General features: G+C 42.7%; 1 protein-coding gene across 1 annotated transcript; it reads left to right on the plus strand.

The window, feature by feature from the left end:
• Window positions 1–219: 219 nt before the first annotated feature.
• On the plus strand, window positions 220–21,452 carry CFAP52 (cilia and flagella associated protein 52). The gene is made up of 14 exons (XM_035107967.2): window positions 220–341; window positions 2,407–2,606; window positions 3,478–3,614; window positions 5,008–5,136; window positions 5,912–6,011; window positions 6,420–6,536; window positions 13,009–13,109; window positions 13,973–14,143; window positions 17,651–17,799; window positions 18,274–18,419; window positions 18,816–18,967; window positions 19,266–19,368; window positions 19,530–19,641; window positions 20,938–21,452. The coding sequence occupies exons 1-14, from the start codon at window positions 254–256 to the stop codon at window positions 21,111–21,113; spliced, it is 1,881 nt and encodes a 626-aa protein (XP_034963858.2). The 5' UTR covers window positions 220–253; the 3' UTR covers window positions 21,114–21,452.
• The last annotated feature ends 1,306 nt before the right edge of the window (window positions 21,453–22,758 follow it).

Consider the following 22,758-nt stretch of genomic DNA (forward strand, 5'->3'; position numbering starts at 1 on the left):
CCACACAGCTCAGAATGATGCCCCCTCTCGCCCGCCGACCGAGTAGCTTTGCGGACGCCGCAAAAGGAGGAAGAACCAAGAGACGCGTCTCCTCCTGTGGGGCGAAGCCACGCTCGGCTTCCTTTGCTTCCACCAAAGAGGCGCCCGCGCGCAGAGGTCCTGAGGCGTGTGAGAGCGCGCGGGCCTCCTGCGCGCCTGCGCGGTTTCCTTGGCCACGGCCGTACACAACCCTTGAGCGCTGAAGGAGGTGGCCATGGCGGCCCTCCCGAACGGGGAGAGCGGGTCCACTAACGAAGAACAACTGGAAGGCCTCCAGCTGGAGGCGATCATCGGCTTCAATGGTACCAGGCGAGAAGAGGGGCGGGGAGGTTGCAGCCTGTGCCTGAGTGAGGTGAAGGGGGCAGGGCCGCTGAGTGCTCGCTCGCTGAAAGAAAAGGTGCCGGGGCTCAAAGTTGGGTGCCTGGAGAAGTGGGACGCCTCGGTTTCGGAAACTGGTGAAGGGCCGTCTTTCTTACCCCATGCTCAGGGGCACCTGCCTTTCCTAGCTGTGGCTTTCAAAACCGCCTCTCAGAACTGTGGAATGGCGGGATATAAGTATTAAAAAAAACTTTTGCACGTGCATATACCGTACTTTACCCGCCAGTTGTGGGGAAGGGAGGGGTAGTAGTGCTAATAAATCTAGCTTTCCCATTTCCATGCCTACATTTCTCATTTCCATTCTTGCTGCAGCAGCAAGACGAATAATTGACAGCGGCAGAGAGAAGTGGCCAAATTTTTCCAAGTCTCAATCAAGAATAAGCTTTCCTGTGACAAAGCTTGTGCCTCTTATGATTTTATACCAAACTGCTGTAACTGTTTTGTGCAATGGTTATTTTGTTAGTTGCTCTGAGCATACCAAGGGGAAAGTCTAACCAACACACAAAAATAAAATAATGTTCTGGGACATAACCTCGGTGGGCGTTGTTTACAGTCTAGTGGAGTCTTTAGGGTGCAGTACCAAGAAATGAGAAGTGCATTGGTTCAGGGGTCTGGATATGGAGGAGTTATCAGTTGCTGGGCTTTATTTGGTGTGCTTTTAAAGTCCTCATGGAAGCAAACTAGATGCCCTCTCTGGCTGAAGGCATTCTCTGTAAGTCTGTAGTATATTAAAGGAGCTTCAGTTCAGAATACTTGCTCACCTTGGGGAACTTTCCATGAAAAGCAAACAATGGAAAACCAGCATTGGCGACTGTGCTTTTATTTTTAAGGAAAGTGAGTACAATAGTTGCATTTTAAAGGGTTTAGTGGGGACATAAAATGTAGAGTTCAGTTCACAGAGTGAGTGAGACTTATGAGTTTTGATTTGGAGGAAGCACAGAATTGCAGGAAAAGACTTGAGCATCAATGTTTTTCAGCAATCCCATTGCAGTTCAGACTGTGAAATGGGAGTTCCTTCAGCATTCTCCCAGAAGCCACAACTGGGGGAAAATACGTTAAATATTTAAAGCAGCTGAGAACCACAACCTTCTCTCTCTTAGATCTCTGCCCAAAGGTAGGGCGGACTGGGAGCCAATCTGTATGGATCAAAAAGGGTCTGAGCACAAAGTTTTGCCTTAAAACTTTGGGCTAGATCAAACTCTGTATTCAGTTCAGTATATTCCCTAATGCTTGAGAAGAGCAGAGCGGAATGAGAGATTGGGAGAAAATCTGAGTGGCAGGAAGCATTATCCAACACTGGTGAAGTGCAGAGCAGTCTGTATGCTGAGCAACGTGGGTTAGCATGGAACAGACATCCTGTGCTCATACGGTTTTATCACGAACTGTCATTTACTGTCATTTAATCCACAATGCGCAGCTAGACTGGTGACTGGGAGCAGCTGCCGAGACCACATAACACCGGTCTTGAAAGACCTACATTGGCTCCCAGTATGTTTCTGAGCACAATTCAGTGTTGGTGCTGACCTTTACAGCCCTAAACGGCCTCAGTCCAGTATACCTGAAGGAGCGTCTCCACCCCCATCGTTTAGCCCGGACACTGAGGTCCAGTGCCGAGGGCCTTCTGGCGGTTCCCTCACTGCAAGAAGCCAAGTTACAGGGAACCAGGCAGAGGGCCTTCTCGGTAGTGGCACCCGCCCTGTGGAACGCCCTCGCACCAGGTGCCAAAGAGGAAAACAACTACCAGACTTAGAGGACATCTGAAGGCAGCACTGTTTAGGGAAGCTTTTAATGTTTAATAAATTATTGTATTTTAATATATTATTATTATTATTATTATTATTATTATTATTATTATTATTACTGCATGTGGAAAGCAAAGTAGAAGGTATCTAAGAAGAACCCTCCCTCACCTCAGTGCAGCTAACTAATGCTCAGAGTTCCCTAGAGCATGACTCTGACTTTCTCTTCATGTCCTTCCTTTGCTTACAGGGCATGTACCCTTTGGCCTCATCTGCCACCCAGATCGAGAGCACCTCATCTACCCTTTGGGCTGCACAGTCATTGTCCAAGGCATAAATATTCGCACTCAGGCTTTTCTACACGGTCACACCAACAATGTCTCCTGTGTCACGGTTTCTTCAAGTGGATCCTATGTGGCTTCTGGTCAGATCACATTCATGGGATTCAAGGTGGATAAGGACACCTTTTTAGAAATGTATTGGACACCCAGCAAACAAAGACCTAGCAAAAGCATGGTTCTGATATCCGGTTTCTCAATACTGGCCTGGTTGTTTAGCCTTTAGGACTTGTGTTGTGTCTAGTGGTTTAGGTCCCATAACATCACACCCATGAACAATACCTCTGAACAACCTTGTTTTATTTACCTTCATGTAGGCCCAGTGTGTTGTAAACATGTGATTTGGAGTGGGATGCAGCAAGCCAAATTTTAAACAAGAAGCAAGATGTTGAATTTCTGATTTACTTCATAGCATACCATGTATGTGGCCCTGAGCAAATCACTTCAAGCAGGAGTGTCTAACCTGTGGTTCTCCATGTTGGGTTACAGCTCCCAGCATTTCTGACCATGCTGCCTGCAGCTGATGAGTTGGCCTCTAAAAATATCTGGAGGCCCACAGGTTAGCCATCTCTGCCTTAGAAACTTTTACTTCCTTATATGGAAGCCAACAGTGTTGCTTAATTACTATGTAAACACCTAGACTGAAGACTGAATAGAAACTTGACAATACTTTAAAAATATGGATCACTTCAAACCATTCATGTTTTTCAGCACTTCTGCCTTGTGTTGATACATTCTTCTTGGCCCTGCCATTTAACTTTAAAGTGAGGTATGCTTGTGTTAGGTAACTGATTCAGCAAGCTCTCTTACTCAGTAAGCCTGTAGCTGATCTGTAGGGCTCATTTTAATGGATTGTCACGATGAGTTGTTCATGGCTTTTTAAATTTCATGTTTTATTTTGTTCCAGTATCTTTCGCATCACATGTTTTGGAACTGACCTAAGTGTTGTTACTTATGCTGATACTTATTTCTATGTGTTCCAGGCTGATATAATTTTATGGGATTACCAGAAAAAAGAGATGTTGACTCGACTTTCACTTCACAAGGGTAAAATTGAAAATCTAGCATTCTCTCCAAATGACCTTTACCTAGTATCGCTGGGAGGTCAGGATGATGGAAGGTAACATTAATTGAAAAGTGGCTTTCTTTTTCCTTTTTCATTATATAAACCAGGAATCAAATGTGAAATAGATGACAACCCCTGTCTGTCTATGTCTGTTTCCATTTATTTGCTTTGAGTTCTTTTCAGAACAACTCCAACATTACTTTCCCCTACTCATGTGTTTCCCAAAGATGCATGTGTGGAAGCTGGGAAAAATTAGCAGATGATGTATTTGTAATTTTGAAATGAGACTGATATGCACAAGTGACAAAGCTCCTGCAAACTGCTCCATCAATTAAATGAGTCCAAATCATGTCTGACTATTCTAGTTTTACTGTTTACACTGTTGGCCTTTCTATCTCTAATTCTTTACACAAATAAGTTAGGCTGGACACACACACACCCCACCTTGATCTTAGTCCCAGTAAAGTGCATTTCCCCCCCCACCATGTTTGGGTCCTGGTAACAGTGTATCTGCTTGCAACACCTGAAATATTGGCATCAGTATGTTTTCTGATGTTGCAGTGATGTTGTAATCCAGGGGTCAGCAAACTTTTTCAGCAGGGGGCCGATCCACGGCCTTTCCATGTAAAAACACCAGGCAGGTCCCCCAAATAACCAAGAGATGCATTTTAAATAAAAGGACGCATTCTACTCATGTAAAAATACGCTGATTCCCGGACTCTCCACGGGCCAGATTTAGAAGGCGATTGAGCCAGATCCGGCCCCCTGGCCTTAGTCCTACCCATGTTGTAGTCAATAGTCTCAGTCCTATTGACTGGCAAAGTTAAATTTACAGTCTAATTCTAAGGTACTGATGTCCTAAGGAATAGTCCAGATGAGATTCACTTCTATCCAACTATCTTTTGAGAGTCAGATTTAACTTGGGGGAGAGTGTTTCAAAATGGAAAAATCAGTTTCTTTAAAACAGCTATGTAACAGTTTAGACTTGTGCCAAATAATGGCTTAGTGTTCAATGAGGAGTCAAGGAGCTGCGGGTTTTGTGTGCTCCTTCCTCTTGTTCTCCATAGTTTTCTGCCTATCTTCCTGATTTGAAACAATTTATCTGACCTGGCAACCTATAATTTGTGCCTGCCCTGTAAATGGGAATCAGAAACCAGCATTTGAAGATAAGAAAGCAGCAGGTGCAAGGGGAGGAGGATGGAGCATGCAAGACTGAGGCTCCTTGACTGCTTGTTTTTGTAATGCCATGCCATGGTTTGTTGTTATGCCTGAACCCAATTCTATGTGTCATGTTTCTAAGATTCTGATTTTGTGCATTCTTACATTGGAGCCATAATTCAGTGGGAAGTTCTTCATTGTATTTTTATCACGTTATGCTGTAAACTGACCAGAAAACAATGTTAAATGAATGGGTGACTGGCTAAAAATTATTTCCCTTTTTTGGCAGCGTGGTGGTGTGGAGCATCCCAAAGAAAGAGGCCATTTGTGGTAGCCCTGCTGCTGCACGTAGTGCTGGGAACCCTACCACACTGGTGTGTTCCAACTGCAGGGATGAAATGTTCATTACTGCTGGAAGGTATGGCAGCAGTAGGCAAAGTTCACAAACCAGAACACCAGTGTTCTATTTCCAAGTTGTTCATAAACTAAGCTGTTCTAAAACCAAGGTACCACTGTAGTAGTAATGATGGAATGGTTTTGGATTCCTGACGGGAATTTCTACCAGTTTCAAACTTACCATTGTATTGAGAAAGAGCTAAATCTTCAAATTTTGTGATTAACAAAAGGGGTTGTATAGCAGACACCTCCTATAACGTTTACAATGGCCAGCCAATGTAAAATTGCTCTGCACTGTGGCCTTTTAATACTGGAAGGAGGGTGTTTTTGAAATTGCTGGTTTCTTTCTTTCATTACCCATGGTATGCAATCATCTGCTTTAATAGAGAGTGAGGCAGAGGAATCAGTCACCTGCATTTTTGTTGGGGGTTGCTGTATCTTGAATGATTACTACTTATATCCAATTGCAGGCAGTTTCCATAGAAAATAATGTAGTATGTGGAAGGTTTATGTTATGGTCAGAAAATATACCATATTTATTTTCTCTGAAATGATCTAATCAACCAAGCAGTGCCACCTTCTGTCCCTGGATGACGAGAGAATAGAATGAGTTTGTGTTTAGCTTCTTAATACACTGCAGTGACATATCGCTAGTTGGCATATAGTTTTTCAAAGCTGCCAGGCATTGGTAGGCTGGAAGACAAATAGTAAATTCACCTTTGAATACTATGATCAAGAAATTTGTGTGACATTTGTTTCTATTTATTTGTTTCTATTCTTTTTTTTTTTTGCTGTAGTGGAACCATTCGCATATGGGAATTGGATTTACCCAACAGAAAAATCCGACCAATTGAGTGTCAAACAGGGCAGCTGAAAAGAATAGTTACATGTGTTATGGTAAGCAGACTGCTGATCTAACAGTTGGATTGCTTTAGTGAACTCTGCTGTTGTGTTTCACTTTGCTATCACTTGTTTTCATTGCTTGGTAGTATTTTTTGGCAATTTAGTCTCTTTGTGCCAAGTAATAATATTTTAGAAGGTGTGGGGTACAATTTAATAAAATAAGTAAATTGGTTGGCATCCATCTGTCTCTGAGTGTGTAAATAAATAAGCTGAACAGCAGCAGTGTTTGAGACATAAAGACACAGAACTCCTTTCCCCCTGTGATTTCCAGGTCCTATGTGAGATGGCATCAAATTTATATCCTATATCACTCAAAAGAAATTATGACAATGAATTTATTACTTGAAATTTTAAAAGGTGTGGCGTGTGCTTCTAATCTTTCTCCTCTTCATTCTTCCCCAGATGACTGATGATGACAGTTATTTTTATATTGGGACATCCACTGGTGATGTCCTGAAAATCAATACAAAAAGCACATTGATGAGTACCTTTGGCCCAGTGAAGGAGAAATTCAGCCTGGTAAGTGGCTGCTGTGCTCCACTAGCAGAGAGTGTAGTCGTGCAGATAGTATAGCAACTACCAACTGTTGTAACCAGTGCTCTATTTCTAGAAAAAGAGGTGCCAGAACCATGAACGCCTCCCTTGTTCTCTTATAATGGCAATGGCGCCCACCTGAGAGGTGCCAGAACTGAGTTCCAGCTGAACAAAAGCCCTGGTTGTAACAAACATTTAGCAGGTGTCAGGTGACAAAGTGCCAATATAGTTGCATCTGATCCTGTGTAAAACTCCTGGCTTTGGGTGGACACTTCATTCTGAGCAACTTGTTATTTGGGTGCAGACTGAGCTTACCTCCGCCTTGCCTTTTGGTGTGTATCTGCAGGGAAGTTTTACCACTTACCTAGCTTCTTTTCTCTGGACTACCTGATGGTTGGGCATGGACTTGTTCCCATCTCCAGTCAACTATGGTATGTCTAAGTGTCTGTGGGCAAACCTCCCACTGTAAAATGGGATCCCTAACAGTTAGTATTAGGAATATAGTAAGCTGCCTTATACAAAGTCAGACAGTTTGTCTACCTAGTTCAGTATGGTCATGCTAACTGGTGGCAGCTGCTACTTGATCCATTTAATTGTTGATGCCAGGGTTAGACATGGTTCCTTCTGCATGAAAGACATAACCCAAAGTTAATATCTCAGAACTGTTGTCAGGAGGAATGACAAAAGCACTAGTATTATGTATAGTAGAGTACAGGAATCTGGGCATGGGTTTCCTGACATAAAATCTAGTAGGGTGCTAAATTTGTTCATATTTCTAACTGCTCCTCTTCCTACCTGACCAAATGGTAGCATCTTTGTGGGGGAAATTTTGAATACCAGGTGAAATTAATCTGTCCTTCCCAACACTGTCATGATTATATCAGCTCTTTTCCTCGTTACATACACTGACTCTTGGCTATGTATCAGAATTCTAGTCTTTACTTGTTTTCTGTTTGCTCTCTGTTGTCAATCTTTCTCAATCATATCTGTCCTCCCACTCACTTTTTCCTGTGCATCCCCTTCATCCTAAGTCAGAACTACTCCAGACCTGCTCTTGGCTTCCCTTTCCCCATTCTCCCATTCCTATCTTTGTGTCTTGTGCTATGCTGATCCTGTGATTAGGAAAAGCTTCCCCCTTCTCTCCTCCGTTCTTCCTGAAAACCTACTTCATTAGCAAAGCTTTCCCTGAGTTACTCTAGACTCGCCCTGATTTGATATTTCACTCACTGCTCTATGATACTTGCCTTTACATCATGTGCCTTTTGTAGATTATAAGCCTTCTAACTATGACTGCACAGCATCTGCATTGACTGGTACTGAATATTAAATGGCGAGAGGAGCAGCATCTCTTCTCTACAGAAGGGAGAAGGAAAATACCATGTGGCTAGCAGTGTGATTCTCTCCCCTCTCCATTCTAGGCTAATAAATTATGTCAACGATTTGGATGTGGACTGCTCACCTGGAGCACTCTTCCCTCAACTTGTACTCTCCAGATGTTGTTGGACTACAGCCCCCATCACTCTTAATCAATTGTCGATGCTGGTTGGTGCTGATGGGGGTTGTAGTCCAACAACATTTGGAGTGCACCAGCTTGTGGAATGCTGACTTAGAGGAGTCTTGCTAACATAATCTATATGTGTTTTGCTCTATATCTGTTTGTGTGTGTGTTGCAGGATATGACTCTTGAGGCATTTTAAGATTAAACACATATTTATATACATTTATAGAGGATTAAACACATAAGCTTTTGTGGACTAGAGCTTTGTTACATACATGAAGTAATACCCTGAAGGAAGGTACATTATTCTCTCTGCTATACTCATGGTATTTCATATAGACCTAGCCACAAAAATGTGTATGATGAAGTAGCTCTATCCAACAAAAGCCTATGCCACAATATTTGTTTTAGCTTCTAAGATGTCCCAAGACTCTTTTTAAAAAAATGGTATCAGGATTCATTCCTTTATCTTTTTCAACCCATCTTGCAAATAATTATCCCCTCCTGGGCCTGTGCTCATATCATCATCATCATCATCACCACCACCACCACCACCACCTTCATCAAGCAGCTTTGAGACAGCTTCTAGTCATAAAATAAGAAAATAATTAAAACATTCAAAATCACAATGACAAGCACAGTAAAGCAACTGCAGTGTACTCAGACAGAATACAATACATTATCCAATCAACAAAGTCAACAATACCCAATCACTTGAAGTCAGTGGTGTTCTATGTGCATGATATCACACTAGGGACAATTACTTTTTGTAGTGAATAAATCAGTCATAATCTTTATTCAAAGGGAGATATATATTTGTTAATCAACTGTAATTTAGGAGCCTCGTGTTCTGTTTGCTCTTTATAAGTCTTTTGCATAAATGACATTGATGACAGATGCAGAGCTTGGATGGTTCTTGACAGTTTGAGATGTGCAAGTTAATTCTTACTCGTTTGCACAGACAGTAGTTTTCTAGAGCCAATGAAAACATTAGGAAGAGATTATATGTCATGATATTGTACTCCATGAATCTAATGTCTGAATGACCCAGGATATGCTGCTTGTTAATGTATGACACACATGGGCCAGAGACATGTTAATGGTTGATTTGATATCATAGGCCTATAAAACTGGAGCAGAACATCACAATCCAAATATCTGACATGAAGCAAAATCTCCTGTCACCAAACCCCTGTTAAAGATTTTTTATTTGCTATATCGTCACCTCTTTCTTTCTCTAGTTTTCAGACTTATGAGAGATTTAGCCATATCATCAGAAGCACAAGACAGGAAATTGGTTTAATAAAAAAAACCTTCAGCTTTCAGATAGAATGTACATGAAAACATGTTTTCTATAAAACATTGTAAATAGCACACAAGGAAACTCTCATGCTGCTTTCTGGAGCTCAGTACTTTATCAAATTTGGATCTCATTAGCAGAGCTTCCTAATTCACTTTAAATATAACAAACTGCAGTAACATCTACTGAATGAAATGCTACAAAAAATAAAAAGGTAAATAAAAAGTAAAGCAAGTAACCCCATTCACATAAATCCCTTTATTTATTTAAGTTTTGAATATATTCCCCCATTAAATATATAGCTGATAGTTTCCAGACTCCAAGTCCAGTCTTTAAGATCTTCAGGATAGGCCCTTCTTAGCGTCTTGATGTAATGTGTGAAGGGCCTTCTTTGTGGTGACCCCCACTAATGGAATGCCCTTCCCTTCTGAAGTATAGCTGGTGCCAGCCTTGTTTACTTAATGGTGTTCAGGTGTTCAGCTGATCTGTTAAATGATGGGGGTCAAGTATAGCAGGTTTAAGACAGTTTAAAATAATAAGTGATGGTTTAGACTGTGATATTTTATCTGCTTTCATTCTTTGACTGGGATCGTTTTTTAAATCTTTCCATACTGTAACCTGCCCTGGGATCATTAACTCGATGAAGGATGGGCTTCAAATTAAAAAGAAATAAAACAAAACAATTATATTGCCATTTAAATCATTGGGATTTTTTTTATAGTTGGTTTAATGGGAAATGTATTGAAGCAGGCAGCAGAGATGTTCCACACCGAGTTATCAATACTGTAACTATCTGAATATGGTTTTATTTTCAACTGACGATGAAAGATGCTTTGAAAGCAAAGTAAGGAAAAAGGCATTTCACTATAGACACATTGCAGCCTGAGTTATTCAAGTAAAAAGAAAGAATTGTGGGGCTTGGAAAGGGGTTATCAGAGAGACTGGGGTGTTTACATTTGAAAGCAATTAGGATGGAAGCAGAGCTTCATTTACCAGCAGGGAAATAAGTGAGCTTTATTTGGCTGGGAAGTTATCTCTTGTAATCAGAATCAGTCATGGCTGTGATTTCTTTATGTAACAAGTAAATAAGAAAAGAAATGTTAAGCCATCCAGCAGCCTTTGTGTTTAGCTCACAAGGGAAATGGCAGGGTGTAAAGCGGAGTATTGCATCATTCATATGAACTACTGAGCATTATGAATAACAAGTGTGGATTATAAAGCTATCTGCTTTCTCACTGTGATTCAAGGGACTGTCATCATAGGCAGGCTTTGTCCATCTGAAGATTCTCTTTTTTGGTAGCTGTTAGTTGGTTTCTGATATGATTCGGTTGCAATAATTGGAACTTGCTTCCAAGTCAAGCTGTTTAGGACTGAGTGTTGTCAGCAGTCTATCCAGGAAAATCAGAGCTCTGACAGGATTGTGTTAACACCACACATTACCTAGCAAGGTAGTGAAAACCTGTCATCATGAAACTTCTCAAATGTAAGAGAATTTATATGTAATTGTGCCACCTGTGTTCCCCCCCTTTAAACCAAGTCCTGTCTTAAAAAGTAGTATCTTGCAACATATCAAAAAACAGAGCTGATGCGGATTTGATATTTGGAGACTTGTAAAGTCCTGTTGACATACCTAAGTAAGATTTGTGTTTAAAAGTAATCCTGCTTCTGGATAATAATTTATAGAGTGAAGGAGCACCTACCATTTAGCTAATATTTGTTCCACACCATTCACAGATGTTTCTTCTATGCCTCTTTGTTTTAGAAGGGCATTACATTTGGTAATTCGGTGGGAATTTCTGGAAGGCAGCAAAAATAATGTTTTTGGGGCGTTTTCTTAAAAAACAGCTCAGCAATTTTTGGGGGGTGTCTGGATTTTTACTTCTTGAAATATGGCAACCCTACATCTTGGAACACTGAAACAATATGACATTTTCCAAACTGTTCCCCCCCCCAATATGTTTTTGATTACAATGCCCATTGATCCCCGACATGAAACCTAATGGTCTGGGATAATGGGAGCTGTGTCTTTCAGATGTTTTGGACTGTCGGTTTGAGGAAGACTATGAGGTTGTGTTTGCATGGTTAAAATTTACCCAGACTTCACAAGAGCTCTGCTCATAAATGTTCATGTGATTGGCTGCATATATGACAGAGGTGATGAACCTGTTATCTTCAAGATGATTTTTGGACTACAATTCCTGTCTTCCCTCTTCATTGGCCATTCTGGTTGGTGCTGATGGGAGCTGAAATTCAACTGTCTTAAACTACAAGAGCTCAAGGCTCATGGAAAGTGTAACAGTGCCCCACCAAGATGCCAAGGCAGGAATTGAAAGCACTTGGAACACTTGCAGGACCTTGGATAGTTCCAATATCCTGCTATGGTATCTTTGCAGCCTGCTGTGTCGCCAAGGACCTAGCTCCAATTTCTGTAAGTTGACCGGATTGTAGTGCAATTAGCTCTGCCTCCCCAGAGGAGCTTGGCTGCATTTTGAGGGACCGTATTTTGCAGCCTTTTACCCCTAGGGAGCTGGAAAGACAATGGTGCAATGGGAGTCATCTTCAAATTGGAAGAGACTGGCAAGGCTCTGTCCCTTAGCTGGGGCTGTGCTGATCATGGTCCTGGAAGTTCTTCTGTCAAGGACAAAGATGGAGCCTTGTTCTTCTCTGCCACACAGCTCATAGTCTCTGTGAGTTGTAGGTCATTATATCAACAACATCTGGTGGACCTCAAGTTAGCTACCTCTGCGATATGAATCAAACCTAAGATTGCTGAGGGTGTCCCAAAGTGTTTGGCAGTAAAAACCTGGAAATAATCAAGGGAGGAGGAGAATCATCCATTGGTGCCCTATGCTGAAATAAATGCAGAAATGACAAATGGAGACATTTTGGAAAGAAGATAGAGGGCTGCATAAACTATTAATCTGGTTCAGGAAGGAAGTTCTTACGTGAATGCTAAATGAGCAATGAAACACTCAGACCTCTCTTATGATGTAAATAATCTTAATGAAGACTTCTTGTCATGATCTTCCTCTTACCTGTTTTACAGTCCTTCCTTCTTCATTGTCATTCAGCATTCTACATGCCCTGTCAATTCTCAAAAGCTCATCCTGTTAGTGTTCATCTCCTAAATTTATGTCTATATTTTCATGAATTAGATCTTTAACTCTAAAAGGCACTGACATTTTATGTGACTTCTCAGGAAAAGGCTGAACTAAGTGCATGCAGTGTGAAGGGGAGACACACCACCACCTCCACCCAGAAAAAGATTCAGGAAGAGCCTGCTGAACCTGAACACTGTGGAGCTCCCACTTCCTGCAGATACACACTTTGTGTTGGGGAATGCACATCACATTTTATGTGCTTACCACAAATACTAGTGGACCACATAAAATGAATGTGCTTGTCTGTCCAGGGAGGTGGTGTTCAACCTGATATGAATAGAGCTGTAAAATGTGTTTCTTTCCTTGGTTACTTTTCCACTGCTGGATAGCAACAACTTTCCCCCTTTTGATAAGTCAGCACTGGTAAAAGAGCAATCTTAATTGCTTACACACCACCTCAGATAGCAAGGCAAATACTCTGATCTGTCCAATCATCCTGCACAAATACAGTGATTTGGCTAGCATATGTGTCTTAATCCTGCTTTTTTTCCCCTACAGGGAGTGACATCTTTGCTATTGCTGAAGACGGGAGACTTAATCATTGGCACAGGAGCTGGAATTGTAGCTCTTTGTTCAGAATCTAACTATAAAGTAATAAAGTGAGTTTCTGAACATTCATTAGCAAGGATATTAGTGCACCCTGGTATACTATGGTACAGTAATTCACAGTTGTTTAGTGTGAGCTTTAGTTAGATGGTGCTGGACTTCAGATCAGCTGAGTTCAATGGGACTTGCTTCCAATAGGACAGCAGGCTTAATGATCATATTTTAGAGGACAATGAACTAAATGTATGATTACATTATGGCACCTACTTCTTCCATGGGGTGATGTGAATCAGTTTTGAATTTATTAAAAATTTGAATTGTATTTTGAATGCCAAATACATTTTGTTGCTACTTTGTAAGCAGAGAAACTAGAGAATAGAGTGTTGGTGCCCTTAGCTAGACCGCTAGAAAATAGAGCTTTTGATTGGAAAATGAAATTAGAAGTTCCATTTTGTCAAGAGAACTTCAGACCAATATCACTAAATATGGATCTTCACACAAGCTTAATTTGATGGCTTTCAGTTCACAAAATCCAATACGGAACTATAGATTTGTTAAAGTGTATTCTTGTCATCCATTTGTGCTCAAAAATAAACCAATTTTATTTTTCAGCCAATTTCAGTTAATAGATTATGGAAAATATCCACAGCTTTTTCCCAGAACATGATTTTTTTAAAAAAAATCACAAAGAAGCATTAACAACAACAATTAATAGGAGAAATAGGAACATTAAATGCTTCCTAATCTCTCAATTTACAGACTGGGTAGTGAAGCCAGGTCTTACCATGGGCTATTGGTGGAAGAAAGGATAACAATGCAGAAAACAAGCATTAACTTAAACAAGCAAGGCCTGGGAAGGATGAATGGTCTTTTAAAAAAGTCATTTTCAGTACCAAACTTTCTTTTGGCTTTACAGAAAAGTTCAGTTGGAAGGTGCTGTCACATCCATTACGCCACGAGGGCAGGGGCACCAGTTTTTTGTGGGCACTGACGAGGCACAGATTTATCGGTTCTCGTATTCGGACTTTAGGGATGAGCTCATAGCCACCTGCCACAATGAGGCCATCCATGATATCATTTTCCCATAGTAAGTATGATCCAAAGAATCTTGTTTATCCTGCAGGTATGGTGGGTTTGGTAGGCAGCAATCTTTTGGATGGTCCTGTATGTTCACTGATTTGCAAAGGGGAGCACTTACTTAGGGTTAACAAAACCAGCTAGTAAACTGTAGGCTCTAGCCTGCAGGAAATTCCAGGAAGCAGGACAGACAAGAAAGCAACAGAATGGGGTTAGAGGGTTGTAGTCTTAAACATCTGGCATGCACCAGGTTGTGGTTTCACTATCTGATTCTTTGTAGGCTTTCTCTCTGCTTTCTCTGCATGGTTACAATATCTCTGCCTTGGAGCTTTGGATAAGACGTCCTATGCTGACATTGCACAGAGACGTACCATAGCATTTCTGCTTATGTTATTTTCAAAGACATCGGCATGCAAACCAATGTATTAAGATGCATGGAAAAACATAAGGAAAGTAATGCACATATATGTTTTCCCAGAAAAGATATGAGCACATCTATTAAAGAAATAATGTTGGAAGCAACCCTCAAATTGGTGGTTCTTTCTAATAAGCCCAAGGTCTATTCAATCCCAGTGCTCTGGGTTTGGCACATTCTGGGGAAAAGAAGAGAATTTAGAGAATAGAATACTTTGGACAAGGATGAATGGAAAGAATCAGCTGGATACTCACATAATAGGAGCTTGGCGTGTGTGTGTGTGTGTGTGTGTGTGTGTGTGTGTGTGTGTGTGTTACACTCTTGCTAGTGCTGCTCTCCAATAAAATTTGCTTTGCTCATTGATGTTTCAGCAAATATGGCCCTCACATTCTCTTACCTTTCTGTTATGACTAGACACCTGCCAAATTCTGCACTGCAAGTAGATTTATACACAATGTTAACAAAAATATGTACAGTCTTCTTCATGTTCTTTCTGGGTCTGCAAGGCCTTTGGAGCATTTCTGTGAAAAGATTCCATTTCATTTCTGAGGTGTCCTTTACATGCAGTCCCAGCTTCATGGAAGCTATTTTTTCATGAAAAGTTCCCTTATAATTGGGGTTGTATGTAATTGATTCAGTCAGGTGTGCAGAATCACACTGATCCCATGAGAAAGACCCACTTAAATTTCCCCCAACATGTGGCCAATCTGTTCATGGGAATGTGAGAGCCACATCAGGGCCGGCTCTACATAGCCCCCCGGTGGCGCAGTGCACCACGGCGGGGGGCTGGTAAGCTGGGCGCCGGCCTGGCAAGGAGGGCGCTGCGCGGCAAAGCCGCGCGGAAACCAATTGCGCCCTGCGAGGGCGGGGCGGGCGACGGAGCGATCTCCGCCCCTCAGCACCAGGGCGCGCGATCTGCTCAAGACGGCCCTGAGCCACATTGGGAAAAATCTGATTCCATGTAGCTGGGACATTCATTCATTCATTTTATTTGTATGCCACTTTTTCACTCAAAATTCATGCTGAAAGCAGCTTACAACAAAGAAACAAGGATGCATTTCACGCAGTTGAATGGCATTTTATTTATCGTTGCATGTCTGACTGCCCTCTTTTCCACCTCTAAAGCGCTGAACGTAAACTAATCCATGGCTAACACTGCAGTGGCAATATTGTGTTTCACAAGGTAGTTTGCTTGGTTAGATTCTGGGTGTGCCATATGCTGTGCTGTCTGTCCTAGCTCATCATCTGTTCGAATTCCCCTCATGAATAGGCAGGTGAATTCCCATTTGCTGTCAGTACTGAGACCGTGACATTTCTTCGAAATGATGGTTCAGTTGCTGTCTCCTGCAAATGGAGCCTGACAGTATGGGGCAGAAAGACACGGTGGGTTTTGTAGGCCACAGCTGTCTCCCTTGCCCTACCTTTCATGCAGTGTCAAACATTTTGCTAAGTTACATCAAGACGAGTGCTGGGAACAATTGCAGGTCGCTCTTGTCATCGGAGTGCCAACAGACATATCTTCTGTTTAATGAGACAGTCCTGTGAGGTTTACAGTAATCCGACGCTTGCGTGTGATTCATGCCTCCTGTGTGAGAGCTGTTCAGATGAGCTTGATGGCATGGCTATTGTTTGCTTTCACTTGAATTACTCATCTCTTTTCTCTTCCTGAGCAGGATGCAGTGCAACCTGTGAACTATTCTTTTCTGTCTCGAAACTTTCTGAAATACTTCATAGTGATTGTAGTATTCTACTGTTCTATGTACAGAGGATGGACTGCTTGACTCTAATATGAGATTGACAGAAGAATTTTCTTTTAAGCAAAGATTATGAGGGGTTATTTATTTGTTTAAGGCATTTGTATACCACTCGATCATTATTATTCTGATGGAAGCTGCCGAGAGGGGCTGGGAAAACCCAGCCAGATGGGTGGGGTTATAAATATTTATTTATTTATTCATTCATTTATTTATTTCTAAGTGGAATGGAAGAAAAGAGCCCATGGGAGTGACAAAACAAGACTGGAAGCTAAGGTGTGACAGGTAGCCATGAAGGGCACTGAAATGCAATGTCCTCAAAGCTGAGGCTTTAAACATTATTAGCACATGCTTAGCACATTCTTAGCACATGTCTCTCTGCTGGGGAATTTGTGGCCCTACAAATGTTGTTGCACTGCAACTCCCATCATCCCTGACCATTGGCCATACTGGCTGTGGCTGATGGGAAGTGGAGCTCAACAACATCTGGAGGGCAACAAATTCCTCATCCCTGCTGTAAGGGCTTTCAGTCCAAGCTCAGCATTAGGGAAAGGGTTTGCCCTATCCCAGATCAAGCAACTCCTTTGAGCAGTCAACCTGGAGGTTCTGAACATGTGGAGGGGGAAGTGTGAAAAGTCCCTTACCTTGGGGGGAGCCCCTTATCCTACTCACATCCGCTCCCTCGAGCTGCTGCTCTGGTTTCCATCAGAATTGCCCGGAACTGGTCTTCTTCTTCTTTGGCGATCAATCGTACCCAAGTAAGATTGTCTTCCATAAACACAGTTTTAACAATGGGTCCGTAAGTGACTGTGGAGGCCAATTCTGGATCCACACGTCCTTCCACAGTGGGGACATTGGTTTCCAGGCGGGGTTGTTCACGGTATGAATTTGCCAAGCATGCCTTCCTCTTAGCACGTTTCTCCCTTGCGTCCAGGAGCACCAGTCAAAGTGGCAAGTGATAAGGTCACCCACTGTTTCATGGTATTCTACATGCTTCATATTTATTATCTTCTCTCCCTGGGCAAATCACCAGATCTGTGACATTCAAGCTCTCATCCATTTCTGAATTACCTTGAGAGCCAGTTTGAAAATGGTTAGATCTTATTCTCGATTATTGGTTCATCACTGTGTGGATTTGCTATAATGTGATTATAACATTCACTTTCGAGTTGGACACAGGCATGTAAAGTTCCTTCTTAAAACAATTATTTTGGGTGTTCTGAATGAGAAAGGTCTTCAGGGGAATATGGCCCAGTGGCTCAGCTCTGGCATTTTAATACTGCGGTTATTGAGAGTTAGCAGAAATTCTGTTTGAATTTTCCTAAGCCAGATTCTCTGCCTCCCATAGTGGTACATCTGACTTGTTTGCTACCTGCTCCAAGAATGATATCCGTGTGTGGTATACACCTGAAAACAGGGAGCTGCTACGAATAACAGTCCCCAACATGACCTGCCATGCCATAGATTTTATGAGGGATGGCAAGAGCATCATTTCAGGTAAATACATTTTGCATGTTCCAGTTTATTGTAGAATTGTATCCACAGCCAGTTGCCCTCTGTTTTAAATTGTCCTTCTGTCATTAGAGTCTGCCCAGTGCTTTCTAAGGTCTTTGTAGAACTACTGCTGTTGCATTATGGGTAATTGAGCTACAATTGTCCACTGCATAATTTGGAATCATGGAACAGAGAGAGAGTAGTTTTGTTGAATCCCCACAGACCTAAACTCTGTGGCTGCGGCTTCTTACTATGAAATCACCTGCTGAAGAGTGATGCTGTGAGTGCCATATCTTTTCCTTAGCATTTTCCTTGGTGAGAGCAGATCATCAAAGCCATATGATCTGGACATTGGTGAGCTCTGTAGTAGAACTGTCCATTTTCTTGCTGCATCCAGCCATAATGACTGTGAAAGAAGCAGAACACCAGGTGAAGGAAGGAAAAGAGACTTAGCAAAATCTTTCTATATTATATTAGCATGGAATGATGGGAAGATCCGTGCCTTCACCCCAGAAACTGGGCGGCTAATGTATGTGATCGAACATGCTCATAGCATGGGTGTGACGGCTGTGGCTGCCACAAGTGACGGCAAAAGAATCATCAGTGGTGGAGGCGAAGGCCAGGTAATGAGCCCTCAAAGTCCTTGGAACTACTTTGCAGATTTCACCAACTTTTGTATTGATTGATTCCTACCTACAACACATTTCTTTTTAATGAGACACATGGCCAGTTGTGCGCCATTGCATGCTGAATAACTGTGTGGTGTATATATCCTGTGGCAGAGCAGACCCAAGAGCCTATGAAGCTCAAGCCCCATGTTGAAATTTCATTTCAACCATGAATGCTTTTTTCCAAGTAGCCTTAAGCAGACCAATTCCTCAACTATAGTCCACATTATAACAGGGGATAATGATACTGGCCCCAAAATATACAGGATATTTATAGATTGCCAAGATAAAGCACTTAGAGAAAGACACTATAGAAATGCATTTTCTGAAGATTCCGCTTTTGGGTTACAGGTGAGAGTATGGGAGGTTGGCAAGGAGACGCGCAAACTGGAAGAGGTCATGAAAGAGCACATCTCTTCTATTTCATGCATCAAGATCAAGAAAAATAACCAGGAGTGTGTCACGGCCAGTATTGACGGAACATGCATTATCTGGGATCTTGTGTAAGGCCATTCTTGCTTGGAATCGTGGCTGTCTGCAGCCACAGTATTGTGCTAATTTCTTATTTCAACTAAGAGGGTTATCTTGAAGAGACCAAAAAAGGAAAAAAAAGCAGGGGGACTCCAGGGACTTCTGGGATTTCAGTGCATGCCTCTGCAGCTGAAGGGGACTTGGCTATTTTATAAATCACCGATCAGTAGATAAGGGTCTGAAATATAAGAGTTATTGGTGGAGGGCTCTGTTTAAACCTAACAATACGTAACCTCAGAAACACTGGGTGTTTTTCCCCCCCACCCCCAGTCGCTTCATGAGGCGTCAGATGATCTTGGCCAACACCTTGTTCAAATGTGTATGTTACCATCCTGATGAGCATCAGCTTATTACAAGTGGCACAGACCGGAAGGTGAGTAAAGGAAACATTGGGACATGAGCCCAGCAAGACGGGTTACTGCCCAAGTACCCAGCTGCATGTCTCATACATCTCTTGGAGTAAATGTATGAAATAGGTTGCTTGTTGCTGCACAGAGGAAGGCTCTCTCACACAGGTTTTCTTCTGGTTTCTAGATTGGTTACTGGGAGGTGTTTGATGGGTCTCCAATCAGAGACCTGGAGGGCTCCCTGTCTGGTTCTATCAATGGGATGGATATTACATCAGATGGAATCGTCTTTGTCACTGGTAAGTTGCATTTTTAAAAATGAACCTTATACTGGAGAGGCATTGTTCTCCTTCTGCAGAGATACTTGCTCCTTTGCTCATTCATTCCTGACAAGATCTCGTGCTATTGAGAACTGAAACTAAAGAAATCAGATATACTCTGTAAAGGCAAAAAGAAAGAAAATGAGATTTGACTTTGAAAAATGTGGTGGTGGGCAGCTTCTGAAAGGCTGCAATTCTATACTCATTTTCCTGGGAATAAGCTCAGTTGAACTCAATGGTGCTTAATTTTGAGTAGACTTGTATAGGCTTCTATGATAATCATTATCATGAATGACTGTACTCCCAGGTCCCTGTTGAAATCCATTGTTGGATTAAGGAGTTGCTCCCCATAGACTTCATTCATGAAGCATGCTTGTGGCTCCTTTCCTCCATTCATGTTGCACAACTTACACTCCTGACTACCATTTCCCAGCCCATTTTAGTCCCAAAATTCATTCTATATATACTGTTTCTCTGAGTATGGATCCTTTTGTTTCCAAAATGGCACCACCCACCTACAAAACAAAGGTATCAGCAGCCTTGGGGGAAGTCAAAGGTTTGCATAACTACAAGAACTCTTTGGAAAATATCCCAAGGAGAGAGGAGACCCAAAGCAACTTACTGAGGGCTGAGTAGACTTTACTGACTCAGAGTGCTGACTGTTAGAAGGGGACGAAGTGGTGCAGATGACTTAATGATATAGATCATGGTTCTCCAACCTTTCGGGGCCTGTGAGTACATTGGGAAAGCTAAGAACCTCAACCTGCACCACAACATAATTGATCACACAGAAGAAAAGACGCAATGCTCAGAATCACCTCCCCTGCCCAACCATACCTGCCAAGTTATCCCTTTTTTTAAGGGATTTTCCCTTATGCTGAATAGGCTTCCTTGTGAGAAAAGGGAAAACTTGGCAGCTATGTGCCCAACCCAGGCAAAACATCCACGCCCTCCCAAAACTAATAAAAACATGGACAAGAAAAGCAATTCCTCCCAACAAAATACCCCCAAACTTTTAAAAATAAAAATTGGGAGAGCCTTGGTAAGCATGAAGGGTTGTGTGTTGTTGAGGACACTTTGGTGCGGATGGATTAGGGACTCCTGAAATACATTGCCATGGGCACTTGGGCAGGCTGCCTGAAACCTTGAGCAGGAGCTCTCTCCAAACTCCGGGATTTTGTTGCAGCTGCCCCTTTTCTTTGCTTATTCCTTCAGTGGAATGCTGGCAGTCTTTCACAAAGTCTAACCTTCCTTCCTTCCTTCTGTCCCCTTCAGGAGGTGATGACCACCTAGTGAAAGTGTGGGATTACAACGAGGGTGAAGTGACGTTTGTTGGGGTTGGCCACAGTGGCAGCATCACCCGCCTGAAGATCTGCCCTAACAACAAGTACATTGTGAGCGTGAGCGCTGATGGTGCCATCCTTCGCTGGAAGTACCCCCATGTCCACTAACACCTAATAGCAGCTGCCACTAGACAAAGATTCCAGTTCTGAACTGTTCTTTTTTAAGTTGATGTGCTTTTCAAAGCTTAGAAGCCCTTGCTGCTCCTAAAGGAGATAATAGTTCATTTTGTTTGAAATAGTCAGACCTTCCCATAGTATTATTGCCCATAGATCCAAGTGCCTATTGTTTGCATTGGTTTCAGTTGGTGCTTAGTCACATGGCGCTGTGAACCCCAGGCCTGGCACATTTGTATTTATGTTTGTGATGTATTCTGTTTGAAATTTCAGTTCAGAGAACTGTGTTATGTCCCTCCTCCTTCACAATGTATTCTGTGTTGTGCAACTCTACTGCTCTGTGTGCATCTTTAATTTGCCTCTGCTAAAAAGACAAAAAGCTTAGAATCATAGCAGCAATTCCACATTTGGAAAGGCTCTCGGAAGCTATTGTGTTCAAGGGTACAGTGATGCATTGGAATGCTAACCCCAGCAATCCCTGGCAAGATCAGAGTGTAGGAATCTGCCTTATGTGGAGTCAGAAGATCGGTCCCTCCAGCTCAGGATTGTCTACATCAGGCATAGGCAAACTCGGCCCTACAGATGTTTTGGGACTACAACTCCCATCATCCCCAGCTAACAGGACCAGTGGTCAGGGATGATGGGAGTTGTAGTCCCAAAACATCTGGAGAGCTGGGTTTGCCTATGCCTGGTCTACATGGACAAGCAGCAGCTCTCCAGGCTGCGGGATAGAAATTCTTCCTGGCCTTGCTTGCAAGCTTCTGCATGTGCTCCAACATCACCGGTTTTGGGGCCCTGAAGCTTGGACAAATCACAACACCTTCACAACATCTGTGCTACTGACTCTCAAACTTTGGGATAGTTGAAAAATATACAACAACAATCACTTTCAGTTGTGTGACTCAAACTGGGTCTACTAGATCCCAAAATTTTAAGCAGTGTGGACTAAAGTTTCTTCTGAGGCCCCTCCAGAATTAAGGGGCCCCGAAGCTTAAGCTTCCTTAGTTCTGTCTACCACTAAGCTACCGTCCTTCCCCTTCATTAAGATACTTATCTCCTCTTGAGAGTTGAGGAGAGGGCTAAGTCCTTCAGAAACTTATTTCATTTATCAGTTATTACTGAGTTTGTTTATTGTAGCCATAATCCAGGACAATTACGATTAGGAAGCTTTCCCTAATACTATCTTTGTAAAACTATCCCATTTAATTTTCATATGTTTGAATTCAGAAACCCAACTGGATAGGAAGGGGGACTGGAACAACATGCCCTGCTGTTGCTCAGAGTGCTTCAGATGCATCTGGTTTGGCACCTAATAGTGCAGTCTGGTCTTCCGAGGAGGCGGCCCCAGGCTCCTGCTCCCAGCGCGAAGCCCCAGAGGTGCGCGGGGAACGCGAGCCTGTGGCTGCCTCCTCCACGCCTCCCCGGTCTTCCGAGGAGGCGGCCCCAGGCTCCCGCTCCCGGCGCAAAGCTCCAGAGGTGCGCGGGGAACGCGAGCCTGTGGCTGCCTCCTCCGCTTGCGCTCCCCACTTCTGCTTAGCGCTCCTCCGCTTACGCTCCCTGCGCGCCTCTGGAGCTTCGCGCCGGGAGCGGGAGCCTGGGGCTGCCACGCCTGTGCCCCTCAGCCTTTTGCTTCTAGGGG

Source organism: Zootoca vivipara, chromosome 2 (assembly GCF_963506605.1).
Source record: "Zootoca vivipara chromosome 2, rZooViv1.1, whole genome shotgun sequence".
In the NCBI taxonomy this organism is placed as follows: domain Eukaryota; kingdom Metazoa; phylum Chordata; class Lepidosauria; order Squamata; family Lacertidae; genus Zootoca; species Zootoca vivipara.

What these genes read in the sequence shown, in the direction of transcription:
- CFAP52 (XM_035107967.2), top strand. Translation starts at nt 254, where the DNA reads ATGGCGGCCCTCCCGAACGGGGAGAGCGGGTCCACTAACGAAGAACAA. An exon ending in TCACATTCATGGGATTCAAG is followed by an intron (nt 2,607 to 3,477) that starts GTGGATAAGGAC and finishes TATGTGTTCCAG; the next exon opens with GCTGATATAATTTTATGGGA. An exon ending in CAAGTGGCACAGACCGGAAG is followed by an intron (nt 19,369 to 19,529) that starts GTGAGTAAAGGA and finishes TCTGGTTTCTAG; the next exon opens with ATTGGTTACTGGGAGGTGTT.